The 15,737-nt window shown below is 36.3% G+C and overlaps 1 protein-coding gene across 1 annotated transcript in view; it reads right to left on the bottom strand.

Moving 5' to 3' along the window:
- LOC138176105 (transcription factor SOX-5) overlaps nt 1-15,737 on the bottom strand; it is a 503,378-nt gene that overhangs the window by 29,250 nt on the left and 458,391 nt on the right. The window contains exon 12 of the mRNA XM_069106851.1: nt 13,500-13,645. Coding sequence (XP_068962952.1) covers nt 13,500-13,645 — 146 coding nt within the window. The remainder of the gene's footprint in view (nt 1-13,499; nt 13,646-15,737) is intronic.

A 15,737-nucleotide genomic window follows, 5' to 3' on the forward strand; every position in this document is an offset into this window, starting at 1 on the left:
TTTGTTAGTGTGGAGAATGTGAGTTTGGGGACATTATACAGTGCTGTGAAATAAGAATAGATTATTTGTAGTAGGTGCTTAATAAACGTGTTGAATTGAGTTAATACAGAATGAAATAGGAAGCCATTGAAGATTCTGAGTAGGAAAGAAAACATTATTTAAGGAAACTTATTCTGGCAGCTCCAAGTAGGGTAATTTGGAGAAGGGAGATAAATTTATTAGCTAAGATATTGTTAGAATAATCCTGTTTTGAGATGATAGGGTTTTGGACTAGGGTAGTAGCAGTCTGAATGGAAAGGAAGGTGACAAATGTGAATTAGTAAAATTAGCAGGACTTACTAATGAATGGAGAAAGAGAGAGAGAGAGAGAGAGAGAGAGAGAGAGAGAGAGAGAGAGAGAAAAGAAATCAAAGAAGTTTTTAAGCCTATGTAAATAGGACTATGAAGTCCACTAATGAAAATTCAAAAAGCAGGAAGAACACACATTTACTATTTGCTTGTTTGTGTTAGGTGGGGAAATGGAGTTCATTTATTCCATTTGGGGTGCCCTATTTTCTCAAGTCTCTCTCCACTCCAATTCATCTTCTTTACCTCTGCCAAAGTGATTTTCCTAAAACATAAGTCTAACTATGTTACTTCTCTACTCAACATATTCCCTATTACCTCAATGATGAAATACAAAATATTTTGTTTGGCATTGGTATCTCTTCATAACCTGAATCTTTCCTGCCCTTCCAGTCTAATTACACTTTATTTCCCTCACCATTTACTCTCAGAATACCAGGCTTCCTTCAGGACTCAGATACAATGCCATCTTTTCTGGGAGGCCTTTATTGGTCATCTCAGCTGGAGAAATTTCCCTGTTAATGTGATCTTCCATCTATTCTATTTGTATCCTTTATGTACCTATTTAATACTCCCTTTTAATCTCAGTGTATACATAACACAATATTTATTACAAAGTTAGTGCTTAAAAATGTTTGTTGCTGGGGCGGCCAGGTAGCACAGCGAGTAAGAGCATCGGCTCCAGTGTCAGAACGACCTGGAGATCGAATCCCGGGCTCAGACACTTAGCACCCACCCAGAAACACCTGGCCGTGCAACCTTGAGCAAGTTACTTAACCCCAATTGCTTAGGGGCGGCCAGGTGGCTCAGCGAGTAAGAGCACTGGCTCCAGTGTTGGGACGACCTGGAGATCGAATCCCGGGCTCAGACGCTCAGCACCACACCCAGAAATAACTGGCCGTGTAACCTTGAGCAAGTTACTTAACCCTGATTGCTTAAAAAAAAAAATGTTTGTTGCTTTATTGATTATTGAGTATGAAGTAATAGAAGGATATCCAAGAAAGAAATCCAGCAAGTTCTTAGAAATTTATGTTTGGAGCTTATGGTGGGGAAAAAAAGTTAAGAATATAAATTTTATTTCTTTTCTTCCAAAAAACATATAAACTTTCACTGTGTTCATATTTTTGTAAGTCATTGGGCCTTCACATAATGACAAGAGTTGAAATTTTGGTAATGATAATAAATCATTATTGCAAATATGCACCAATTAATAAGAAAGCCTCAGACTTCCTGTGTCAATATTCTAAAACGTAGGTAAAAAGAAAGATCATTCAAAGGAAGAAGACTTTCCTTACTTAAATAATACTAAATTAAATAGTGCATCAATAAATGATTCCTCTATTATTCCCTGAAATTGGAATTCTAGTTGATAATAAGCATTCACATACATATACATGCACAAGGAAAAAAGGTTAGCTGTGGATCAGCTATCATAATGGACTGTACTTAAATAATGTTCCCAAAGCCATAAAAGTCATAAAAAGCACATGCATGAAAATGTTAGATTAGAATAAGCCCATCAAATGTTGACTCAGTAAGTGTTAAGTCTCTTTTGGATGTACTTTAAAAAAAAAGTAGTCTCCTGCTATACTAATGATAAGGGAAGAAAGAACACAAAGAGATTTTTAACCCTCTAGTTATGTGAACTTCCCAGACCACCAAAGAAGATGAAAGATTATTTATAATGTCATAACGATTTATCAGATGGAATTTTGTTTTGTATAAGAGTAAGTAAAATATGAAGAAACAATGAATTTGTCCACCCACCCAACCCTTTAGTTTCAGACTTACTTATCTGGGATCTCCATTTTCTACAGAATAACAATCTACCCACTAACAGAACAAATGGAGTGTGGAGGAGAGGAATCTTTTTTTTATCTTCACTAGGGTTTAAAATATGTATTTTTAAAAAAGAAAAACAAATCTCAATTATATTGTCTTGCTTGAGATTTTAAATAACTCCTATCAAGAAACTTTGGCTCCGACAAAGCTGCCCAAGTATTGTCAGCCTTTTCCAAGAGTTTCTGGATATTTTTTATATGGTAAAGGAGCCATCCTGTGGCAAGATCCACAGCAAAAAACATTTCTTCTAGGATTTTCCCCTGATCATTTGACCCACCTCTTTTAAGCACAGTTATATAGCATTGGAGTGAGACAACCCTCAAAACCACATATTATAAAAGCTTTCAAGACTTCTATACTCTAAGCTTATCCATAATTGTCTATACCTAGGGTGGACTAACTGTGTTCTCGAGGCCACACGTGGCCCTCTAGGTCCTCAAGTGCAGCCCTTTGACTGAATCTAAACTTCACAGAACAAATCCTCTTAATTAAAGGATCTGTTTTGTAAAACTTGGAGTCAGTCAAGGGTACCTAGAAGCCACATGTGGCCTCAAGGCCGCAGGTTCCCCACCTGTGGATATGGTCCTTGAAGACAGGGACTGTTATGTCTTGCTTTTCTATTGGTATTTTCACCATGAAATCATATAGCTTAGCACTTAATAAATCCTTGTTGGAAAGTTACTATGAAAAGTATATGTGTATATATTTCATGATAGCATCCAATTTGCTGGCCTAGATTTGGAGGGAGTTAGGTGGTACAGTGAATAGAGTACTGGGCCTAGAATCAGAAAAATACAAATTTAAATCTAAGACACAATATCTGTGTGAGCCTGGGTAAGTCACTTAAGCATTTTGCCTCAGTTTCTTCAACTGTAAAATGAAGATAATAATAAAAGCCTATACCTCACAGGGCTGATGTGAGGATCAAACGAGATAATATTTTTAAAGTGCTTAGCACAGTGCTAGCAGTCACATAATAGTTGTTATGTAAATGCTTAAACTCTTCCCTCAAAATCTTTGAAAAAGCAATTTTAAGTGGTTGACAACACATAGATCTCTGCTCCATTCAGTCAGACTGAAGAAACTGAAACCTGTTAATTGATAGCTCATTGTGTCTTGAGAGCAAAGCTAAAGCCCTTAAAACAAAGTTTATAAGGTTACTTGCCCTTTTATGTTCTTCTTATCCACAAACCATTAACCTACTCAAGGAATAAGGTGATAGTTGGTTCAGGCTTAAATCCATTCCATAAATGTTTAGGAGGGTGACAGATGTTCCCCTACTAAGTTCTATAGTTAAAAAAAAAAATGTAAAAGTTGATAGGAATTTCCCTTGTGGATAAATAAGGTCATGATCATTGCCTCACAGGATGAGACACTTTGTAAAAGACGGGGTCGTAGGCACAAATATAAAATTCCATTCAGTTTCCGATAGGCATAGGAAAAGATCTATGTGTGAAATCTGAAGTCATTGAGGCCAATAGTTTACTATTTATAAAGCTGACTCTCAAAGGGATTAATAGATATCAGGCCATTCACAGACGAGGCACATTTGCATTACTTTTGTAATAAATATTGTGTTTTTTGTTGTTTTTCTCAGTTAATGATGTGTTGGGAATAGGGGAAATGTGTGGAAAAGAGGGGAGCGGGGAAAGTAGGAAATAAGACTAAATAGTTCTAACATAGAGAAGACAGAGTTGCCTATCTAACATTTGACCAACTTGGACAGAATTTTGTCATAGAATTCTGTTGCTTATATTATGGTTAATTTTTTTTTTTTATGTCTGAGTCCTTTACCAATTCTTAAATTCTACGTTTCTTTGGTAACATGAATAAATCATTTATAGACTGCCAGAATCCAGTGACAATTGCAGAAAATATTGTGCTAATTTCCAACTAGGATCTATTAATCAACCATTGAGGGAAGGGTCAGGGGAAGGAAAGATTGAGGTAAAGCAGATGGGTTAATGTAGAAAAAGCTAAGAGCCCTTCTCATCCCCCAAAGAATAATGGGAAAAATGCACAACCCACAAAGGATGTCTAGTGGGTGGGAGAGTCTGCACATATGTAAACATAATAATCAGAATTATTATTTGCTGGCAATTGTTCCATAAACATTTGTGGACTTAGTAACTAGACAGCAAACAAATGTATAGTGATGATTTTACCCTGTCTTTTTATACAAAATGGAAGTACAAAGTCATTAGATGTCTGCTTCAGTTCCAGTAGATCTCACTGCTGAATAAAAATATTTGGGTTTTCTTAAAGTACAATAATGCCAATCCTTTCAATATGCTACAGGCATATTAAGATTGCAATAAATTCTTGATTATCCGTGGTCACGGGAGACAGGGTTAATCCACATATAATCAAAATCTTCATTTTAGTCCAAACTTTCAATTCCCCCACCCCCTTACCAAAGCTTTATAAAAACTGCTAACAGTGAACAAACCTGATACATTTGTTTCATTTTTTAATATCTTTGCTCTCACGTGGAGATACTAATGAATGATAACGTAAAAAGAAGTAAAAGCAAAGATTTCGGAAAAGGCAAAAAAAACAAGCTAGTATTTATCCTTCATGTAACTGTAATTTGAATGAAATTCCTTTGGATAAGAAAGCTGTATACATCTGTAATCAAGAAGACAGCTGACTAATGTCAGATTACACAAATAGTCTGGCCTCCATTCTTAGGTCTACTTCCTGTCCAATTCAAATGACTGATTTGTAAGTGTAAGGCATTGTACTAAGCTCTGGAGATATAAAGATGAAATGACATATGTAGTTATTTCCCTCAGTGAGTTTTCAATCTCACATGGAGGGTTAATCATTCATCTAAGTAAGACTACAGGGTGTAGTTCTAACAGAAATTTTAGGTTGGAGATATCACGTCTATCAGTGCAGAATGAGAGGATGCTTTATGGAGAGGATGATACCTGAATTGAGTCTGAAAGGAAGGGAGAGATTTCAAAAGGCAATAGAGCCCCTTCGAAGCACATGGAACAGCATGAACAAATCTCTCTCCTATCTCCATATTTGTAAAAGACTTAACAAATACCTAATTTGTAAAACAATAATATTTTAGATAAAAATGTAAATTGTGTAATCTTCTTTTGATGAGTTTCCTAAATTTAGCATTGGTGAAATAGTTGTTTGTTGTTGCGGTTTGCCCTTCATTCTTGGAAGAGGACCATGAAAGGTGTTGCCATGACTTAAAAATGAAATGGGTTTAATGAGGGAGGACTGTGCAAAGTCACCAGCCTCACTTTCTCCTCCAGAGCCATCTGGGTCCAATAGCAAGATTGGAGGACTTGGTGAATTGGTGAAATAGACTTATAAGGTGAAATATAAACTATTAGGAAAATAATAATAGTAGCATTTATATCGTGCTTGAAAATTTGCAAAATGCTTTGCAAATACTTCATTTTATTGTCACAACAACTCTGAAACATAGATGCTATTATTATTCCCATTTTACAGATGAGGAAATTGAAACATCAGAAGTTAAGTGGTTTGCCCCATGTCACACAGCTAACTAGTGTCTAAGGCTTGTATGTGAACTCAGATCTTCACGATTCTACGCGAGTCACCTCACTGACTGGCTTTGATGGAGATTCCCTTTAAACGAGAAGAAATCATACAGAGGATGAGAAGGTCATGGACCTCATGGGGGAGATTTTCCTCCTTTTAATCATCTTTAGACCTGTGGAAATCTATCTGAAAAGGCAATTTGGCATGTCCCATGCGTCTTGTTTTATTGGACAATCCTGAACAAGCCTCCCTACTAGAACGATGTAAAGAACACAAGACTCTCTGTTTGAAAACATGCACAGCTTTTCCAGGCTTGGAAATTAAACCATAAAAAGTTTACTAAAAAAAAAAAACCAACCACCTTTAAAAAGCTCTACAAAAAGCTCACACCATAAATGCTCCCCACCAAGCGTGGGCACTTGCTAGCTGCAAGTAGTGGCACTGTGACAAATGTAGCAAAACAGAAAGCAGACTATACTAAGAGAAAGAAAAAGTCTTCTACTGGCCATCTGTGAAAATAAGGCATGTAGCCATTAAATGCAGAGGCTGTAAATATACACAAACTCCATGAAGCAAATGGCAAAAAAGGACGAAACTTAAAGCTCAAACAATTCAAAATGTTTAATGTATAGTTAGCACTGCTGGATGAAAACAGCTCTGATCTTTGCAGTCTGCAAACTCGGCATGTATTTCAATTAAATGCAAAATAAGAATAAAAGAGAAGAAAAAAGGAAAGGCAAAGAAAAGGAAAAAGAAAGGAAAGGAAAGAAAAGAGAAGAAAAAAAAAAGGAAAGCAAAAAGCCACCTGGAACAAGAGACTAGAATCAGTTTGTACTTGCTTTCTGGAAACAAACAGCCCCTTTAACTTGCAAAATCCCATCGAGAACATGGACTGGAATTATTGAAAAGGCCGACACATAGAGTGACGGATGTGTGATGACATAATACCTATTTGCTTTTTTGTCCTGGTCTTTGAAAACTGGCTGCTCTCTGCTGATAATATTCACTAAGGGGTTTTCCCCTCCTCCCCTGTCCCACAAGAAGTGTTCCCCAGCTTAGACACTCAGCTGAACAGAATTAAGGTTTTATGAATGAAAAACAAAAGAAAAGAAAACCTAAGGATCAAATGCCAACTATTGTGTAAAAGGCTGATCCAAATTGTCTAATAATCAATTGTCTCGAAAACATCCCATTTTCATACTGTATAATAATTCTTCAAAGCAGAGAGGTGCCTGTACTCAAAAGGTAAAATACTGCAGTTTAGGCTTCAAGTATGTCTTCTGTTCCAAAAACAAAGCTCAAATACCATGTGTAAATGGATATATTTTAAGTGAAAACCATATACACATAAATGTATAGTTTTGAAAAGAGAAAATATTCATCACTAATGCTGTTGCAATTTTTCTAGTCCAGTTTTGATAACGTGTTAGAGGGGGAACACTTTAACTTCCGCAAAATAATTTTACATAAAGCTCTAGCTATTGCCAAATATCACAATGACCTCACTTTTGCAAACTGACTGACATTTTTGGCCCACCCTCCCTCATTTCCCTGTTCAAGATCTGCTTATTCAACCTTTAAAGCATAATTTAATTACAGATCTATTTTAACTAAAAGAATCACCCACCCAAAATAAACAAATCAGTGTTCACAATATCCTTCACTAAATGGTTTCAACTTCCAGATCTGACTGTTCCCAAACAGAATATGAATTCAAATCCACATGCCTACCATTCATCTGGAAAGGAAACCATGGATGTGAAGCCATAGTTGGGCTAGATAGATGGCTTCAGATTTTGCAGAGTTAACACCGCTAGTCCAGTCCATCAGGTGACTAGTGAAGCATCAGAAAAGAATGACTGATGTAAAATTATTACAGGGTTGCTACCCAATACACTTCCATTTGTAACTAACACTGGAACAAATGCACTTTTTTCATTATTAAACATCCACCTTAAGTCAACACTGGGGTTGCAGGTGACAGGAGACAAAATGTGGTGGTGGGAAATAAGAAACTCAGAATTTCCTATAGCAAGAAAATAAAATAAGGTATAACTTCTAGTTTAACACATAGTCTCAGTCCTTAAGGACACTTCTGGATAAGGCACCCACTAGAGAAACTAGCATTCATTCACCAAGCTGCCATTTGTTTCTATGTGTATGTAATTCCTACTAATTTTTGAGGAGCTGACGGCATACTATAGAACATTAAAGTGAGATAAAGAACTCTTCCACAGATGCCGCTATGTAAAGTTATGGATGAATGAGTTCATTGTGTGTGTGAATATGTATATAAATTGATATAAGCATTATATATATCAAAATATGAATACACAAATTTTTTTTGCAATAATAAATTTGTAAGTAGTTCTCACTCACTTTTTTGTATGGGCATACATAAAAGGAGTTTGCATGTAGATACTTTCATAATATTATTCTTTAATATGAACGTACTTATATAATCACATTTATAATGTACAAAATAGTAGAAGCACTTATATATTTAAAGGTAGAAGGATATTTAAAACATTTTGGAAACTTTCCTAAAATTGGTTAGATGCACACCTGCCTGTGGTGGTCATATCTGGAGGGAGAAATAGAAGTACAATTCTGAAAGTCTCTTTTATCTGAATGATTCTACAAATTGTTCCTGTGTCCTGGGCTCTGCACCACTGAGTTTGAAAATATATAAAAGATCAGATGTGTGGGTGTGAGCATGTGTGTATATACACATGATTGATAAGCATCAATGAATTAATTTTACAAATATACGATAGATGAAACATGATTACATACAGCAACTGTTCTGAATTAGCAGAAGCTCAATTTGACCTGTCCTGAGAGGGGCATTACTTCCAGGAATAAAAAGGTGATAGTCCCACTGTACTCTGCCGTCATCAGAACTCATCCCTAATACTGTGTTTGGTTCTAGGCACTCCAGTTTAAGAACACTGCTAAACTGAAGAGTGTCCAGGAGTTCAACCAGGATCATGAAGGGCCTTGAATCCATATCATATGAAGATCTGTTGAAGAAACTAGGCATGTTTAACCCGGAGTAGAGAAGAATTAGGGGTAGGCGAGGGCATGATAACTGTCTTCAAGTATTTGAATGCCTGTCATGTGGAGAATGGATTAGTCTTTTTTCTGTTTGACCCCATAGGCCCAAACCAGGAGAAATGGGCTGCAAAGAGGCACGTTTAAACTTGATGCCAGGAAAAGTTTCCTAATAACTAGAGCTATTCCCAAGGTGAATGGTGTTCGGTTCCCTTTTGTTGGAACTTTTAAAGCATAGGCTGACAGACACTTTTCATGTATGTTACAGTGGAGATTCCTTTTTCATATGGGTTGGATGCCTAGGTCCCTCCCAACTCTTATGTAGATACTTGCACAATTAAACATATACCATGTGGATTGAAATGTGGCAGAGTGATTTTTTTTTTCCCAAAAGAAATAACTTTCTTCTTCTTTTTCCTGCCTGATGGGCTTGCTTATTCCCTCTGGATGCAAATCTGCAATCTCAGAGCAATGTGGTAAAAGGTAACAAATACCTGAATGCACAATCAAGCTGCAATTAACTATAGATAACAATTATAAATTAGACTGTGTCCCAGAGTTTCCAAGAAATCTGATATACACAGTTCTTGGCTATGTTGAAACACTTCCTAGAAAAGTAAAATAATAAGGAATCTCTGAATCCACAATTAAAATGTATTTTTGTAAAAATGAATTTCATTATGTATTTTGATCTATATTATTGAAAAGCAAGATTCTCTGCATTCATTCAGATTGTATTTGTTCAGCCCAATTACTACTTTTGAAACTAAACTCTCTTAACTGGGACAATACATTTATTTATATGAAATGCAGCATTTGCAACATTCATCCTGGTGGTTTAATCGTTGATTTCTTATCAACTTTCCCATTTCAGAGTAACTGCACAAAGTAATTCCTTTGTTGTATACTATTACAATAAAAAAGTTCATATTATTTTCTCAAATATGCAAGAGCACAAGGCACAAGTGTTATGTGAAGCCTGTCACATGAGTCTAGTAGAGGGAGCCACATATGCCCTACATTATCTGTGCTAATGATTTGGATAATATAGGGTGGTGATAATTCATAAATCATTTATATTTTAACATGGATGTTCAAATATAAATGATGTTCTGGAAGTTCACATTTCAAGCAAATGGTGAAAATATTCTATGAAGAACTAAGAAAGCAGGGGTGGCTAGGTGGCACAGTAAATAGAGCACCAGCCCTGGAGAGAGGGGGACATGAGCTCAAGCCCGACCTCAGACACTTAACACAAAAACTAGCCATGGGGGCAGCTAGGTGGCGCAGTGAATAGAGCACTAGCCCTGGCGTCAGGAGCACCTGAGTTCAAATACGACCTCAGACACTTGACACACTTACTAGCTGTGTGACCTTGGGCAAGTTGCTTAACCCCAATTGCTTTAAAAAAAAAAAAAAGAACTAAGAAAGCTAGAAATGATGCAGCTTCTCAATTCTGTCTCTTTTCTGTGGCTATGGAGTTTTCCATTTTAGCTTGGAGATCTCCTTTTATACTCTTAGAAGTTATCTTGAACTGAGCTTTTTTTCTCTCTCATCTTAGTGTTTTCCTGGGTTCATGTTAAATCAAAGGTTGTCTTCAGAAGATGTAGGTTCCATGGGAAAGGAAAATTAATAGTTTCATACAATAGGGTCCTAGTAAATTGTGGCCAGCCTTGCATTTAGGAAGATCTGGGTTCACTTCTTGCTTCTCAAACATACAAGCTATTTGACAAGGGGTAAGTCATTGAACCTCTCAATGACTCAAGCAACTTTCTAAGAACCTAAATTACAGACAGACTAGCAATCTGAATGGGGGGAGAGAGGGAGTATTTATACTCTTGGACTTATTTATGCTAACACAATCATAGATTCAAGCCCCATGTCTTCAGTTCCTCCTCCCACTCTCACCCCCACCCCCAAGGAAATAATCTATATTCATCATGTACTATGCTTAATTCAGTAGATAATATTAAATCAAGAGTTGCCACAGACAAAAACCGTCATGTTCATAATCTGGCTAAGGATTCAGGTAGCTGACTATTAAATTCTAAAGGGAAGAACTTAGGAAGAGACCTCACCATGTGATTCACAGGCTGCATGTTAATGTTTCTATGTGTGGAAGCATTAGCACACTAACCTACTTCTCCCCATAAATATAGCTATTCTACCATGATTAGTAAGATGGGCACTCTCTGTTAAATTCTTTTGTGTATATAAGCATACACAGACTCTGACACAGAATTCCAAACATTTTTAAAATCTCTGAAAAGTCTCAATGATAATTTTGATTATCAAAAATATCATTAATTAAATAGTTATGTCTTATTCCCAAGGACAGGCTAGGATCAACCTGATAACTGAGGCTATATAGAAAGACAGCCTAATGACAGCTCAAGGAAGACTTCTAGAAACTTCTTCACAGGTAAGAACATCAGCATTTCTAATGCTGCTCAAAGCTACTGAGGATAGAAATGAAGGATAGGCCATAGAAACTTGAACTTAGAACATACCTGAAAATACAGTGTAACTTTTTACCACATTTATGGGCAGGAGGATGTATGGATAGAAACATGCCTAAGAACGTAGTCCAGAGTCAGCCAGTAAATTTTTTTGGCAGATAACATATCGAAAAGAAGATTTTAAAGCTTTTGCCTTTGACAAGAGGAAGAGAAAGACACATACGATTGTTTTATATAATAAAGTGCTAATCAGAGGAGGAAAATATAAGCTATTACTTGATAGATGGGGTGGAGGGAAAGAAGAAATGAGTTTACCCCCATAATGGGCAGTAACAGAATAAAACGAATGCAGATGGTTCCACTCCTGTTACTTAATCAAAAGGCTGTGCAGAGTCACTGGAGCCGGCATAAAGTCATGTGTTAGAACAACAGCTGATTTGTATTAAAGAAGATTAACTTCCAGTGCCATGGTGGAGGGCCCAGGATTATTTTATGTACTTCCATTGCCTTACAAGCCGTCAACACAATTACTGCCCTCCGATGTGAATGACTGATCTGTAACCACAGTTAAACAGCATGTTGCTCAGGGGCCTAGGCGCTTCAGGAAGATGAATTTCCATACCATCAAAGTGCTTTTAATGGGCTCCCCAATCCAACCACAAGGCCTGCTTTGCAAGTATATAGAACTCAGGATGAAGGCTTCCTGTCCAAAAGGATTTGGTCGGTTGTCACTTGACAATTCCCAGCCAGCACAGGGGAGGAGAAGGGGGGAGATAGGTAGAGTTGTCTCTGCTTTGGAGGATTAAAAAAAAAAAAGGGTACAGATGCTTTGTGAATGCAACCAACTGCTGTATCCACAGCTGAATTCAATGCGCTTAACAAATAACGGCAATTTAGCTATGCTTGCGAGGAATAGCTTGAGTCACTTTGCATTAGCATCTGGCTGAGTGTTAAACTCATTTCTACATGGGGAGCAGAGAAAAGGAATTTCTGTTCAAGCATCCTTTCAAGAATGTTTAAATATTTGAACATAAATTCCTTTATGCTTGTGATAATTTCTTCTTATAGCTGACACTTTCCTTTTCCCCTTCCCTTCTGGTATTCTCCTATGTTAAACAGTATCAAGTCCCTATGCCACTCCTCTTTATATTTTAGGTACTGCCACACATGGAGTGATACAGTGACCCCTGCTTTAATCTCTCCCTTAAGGAGTTAATAAAATTGGAACGGCTTCTATGTCCTTGACACCCATATAAGAATTGGTGAAAAAAAATACATTAGTGATAGAATCATACATACAATTCACATTCTTAATTCAGTCTGCTGGCTTCTCAGAGCTTATTGATCAAACTCCATATAAAACCTAGGGAAACTGGAAAGCTATCCAAATTAGCAATCTGCTCATTCTGGACAATACTGTTTGATTTATAAGCTTCCCATGATGATTAACTTTCAAGTTAGTGCTAAGTAGCTGATCATTTTTTACTCTTATTGACTTGGTATAAACTATCTGTCTATATAATAAAAAAAATTCAATTCACCATAAGTCAAATAATACCAGATATAATTTTGAACATTGTGGAGTAATATCTTATGGTAATACTTAGGAAGAAAAGCAACTCTCTCTCTAGACAATGGCTTTATTAACAACCTAAAGCTAATTCAGAGCTGAAGAATAAATATTAGACTCAACAACTCTAGTTTTGAAGTTCTGCAAAAAGTACGTGGTGTTCTTGCAAATGATTATGTCTCCCAGTTTCATACTCATCTAACATAACTCGACAGGTCTCTACTGTAGAAATACAACATCATCCATGACAACCTCACAAGCCTAGATGCCTCGAAGATGAGCCTGTGTGTCATCAGCTCACAGCTTATGCTACTTAGAGGCTTCAGCATTTTAAAATCCTGCTCAATCCACACACAAGCCACGTGAACATTTCCATAAAGTAACATCTTTACGCAGGCCCACATATTTCAAAGACAATCTAATTTTGCTATAATTCATATTGACACATGAAACAGAGAATTAGTTGTTACCAATTGTCAAGCATCTAGGGAAGGATTTAAGTATAATTTAATTCTTTGCTGAGTCTTGGTGAATCTTACTTCAGTGAGTATAGGGCGGGAGCATAGGTTCCAAAAAGACGGAGGGAAAGGAAGAGTAGGATTTTTATGAAGAGTTTGTGAAGAGATGCTAAGAAAAAAAATGAAAGTGTGTGTATACAGATACATGTCATGTTCATGGAGCATATAAGCTTAGGAACTAACCTTTTCTGTTCTGCAGTTGTTGAGGCCCAGACTATTCACAACAGCCACCTTCCCATCAAGCACCTGTTGTTCCCTCCGAAGTTGCTCCTTCATCTGTCGGGCTTCTTGGATTGCCTTGGTAACAGCATCATGGTCATTTAAATAACCTGACATGATAGAAGAAAGTGCATCATTTTGTACAGTTAAGGATAAAATCATTTGCTCTGGAAAAACTCCTTCATTTTTTTCTTTAAGCATTTAATTAATTAAATGAAAAAGCCAGTGAAAATATCGCACATATCAGCAATGGCAATGATGACAGAACATCTGAATGAAACTGGGGAAAAAAAAGTTGTTTTTTAAAAGGTTGTTTCTAAGTATCTAGATGCTTGGCACCAAAAAACAGATTCTGAACTACATTTTTATCTCAATGTTTGACATAGCCTTTGCTTTGCAATTAAACTTTTCTAATGAAATTGACAGTTGTATGAGAACCCTAGGAAACGTACTGATAACACTTCAATACCTGATTTAATTTCAGCATTCGCTTAATATTAGACAGACAACTTGTGGCTTTTGGACAGCAGGACTGAATTTTCTAGGGACAGAGAGAATAGATCTTGAACCCACTGAAAAAAGGTCATTTCTCCCCTAAACCTAGATATATTAAAATAAACCACAGGTGGCAAGTGTTTTGTTGTGGATATAAAACTCATAATGGTTGAGATAATAAATCTCATGCTATGAATGTTACCAAGTGATTGTCATTAAGTGTTTAGTAAGAAATTGTGGCTATCATAACTATGTTACACTTAATTCATGCTGCTAATAAAAGGTCAGATGTCTAATTTAAGGTTGCTGCTCCACAGTCTAAAATTTAGACAATATATTGCTGAATTATTTCTTTTGAAACATAGACATCAGAAGCACATCTACTAATACTACTTAATTTAAAATGTGACACTTTGTCATCTTTTCTTTAGTGTAGATTATACTTATTATAATCTGCAAATGATTCATAGGATGGAATACTGATAGGAGACTTTAAGTCCTTGTCTATTTTTCAAATATTCTAAGGGAAGCTAATATCTATCATCTCTCTCTCTCTCTCTCTCTCTCTCTCTCTCTCTCTCTCTCTCTCTTTTAACTAGGGCATAAAAATGGCATAAAATGAATCTATAATATGAAATTGCCCAGAAAAGGGACTTGTTTGTGACATGAGGCTAAATCTAACCAGATCCATTGGTGAATTGTGACAGATGGAGGGACTGTGAGACAGAAGGCAGGCACTAATCACACATAAAATGACCGGCTTGCCTCAACATGTTCCATGGATTCCAGCAAACTTTACACCCTAATCCATTTTTAGAACAAAAAACATCTGGGCCATAAATCCTCTAATCTGCCAAAACACGCTATTAAATCCCATGATTTGTTGAAAAACACTAAGATTAAAGAAAGGAAATATAAAATGGCTAACTGCCGTGTTAGGAAAGTGTTATTAATACTCTTTCTTTGTCTCAATTATGAATGTTCTGTTCCTAAAGAGCCTCATCTAATCATGTCAGATTACAATACACATCCTCCTTGTATTGCTAGAGACTCTTCTATCAGATCTGCTGATTGCCAAAAAATGCAGAATATTATCTTGCTGCTTAAAACATTTCTGTTGAAGAAACTGATGTCAGATTAGTTCATTGCTTCACTGCTAGGTTTCTAAATGATCCATGTTTTTTATTATGCACAGACTGGACCTAGTGTTCTGATATCCCTTAATGGTTGAAAGAAAAGTTTCAGATGGGGGATGGGGAAAAGGTCTAGAGGGTCTAATAAGTATCCTGCTGAAAACACTGATATTATTTCTATAAATAGTTTGATCTCTATTCCTTGTAATTAGGAAAAAAACTGTCAACAACACTTTAAATAGGTTTAAAAAATGTATAAATTTAAATCTACTATTTAAAAGACAGTTGTGTTTAATATTTTATAACTCATCCTCTTTACTCTATCCTTCCTAACAGCCTAAATCTCGTTCCTGAAACATGACTAGGCAATATAATTGGGGGAAAAAACAATACTATAGCTCATAAAAGTCAGTGATTGTCTTAGAAAACAGTTCAATTAATAAGTTCTAAGAAGGTTTGCCTCATAATTTTACCTATTAACCTGAATTTGTCTACCAACTTGAAAGAATGATATTCTGTGAACTACTTGGTTTCTACAGAATACAAATATACTTGAAAAGGTTTGGCACATAGC

Source organism: Petaurus breviceps, unplaced genomic scaffold (assembly GCF_028583685.1).
Source record: "Petaurus breviceps papuanus isolate PSGF00001 unplaced genomic scaffold, PetGlider_PUasm1.0 81, whole genome shotgun sequence".
Taxonomy (NCBI): Eukaryota; Metazoa; Chordata; class Mammalia; order Diprotodontia; family Petauridae; genus Petaurus; species Petaurus breviceps.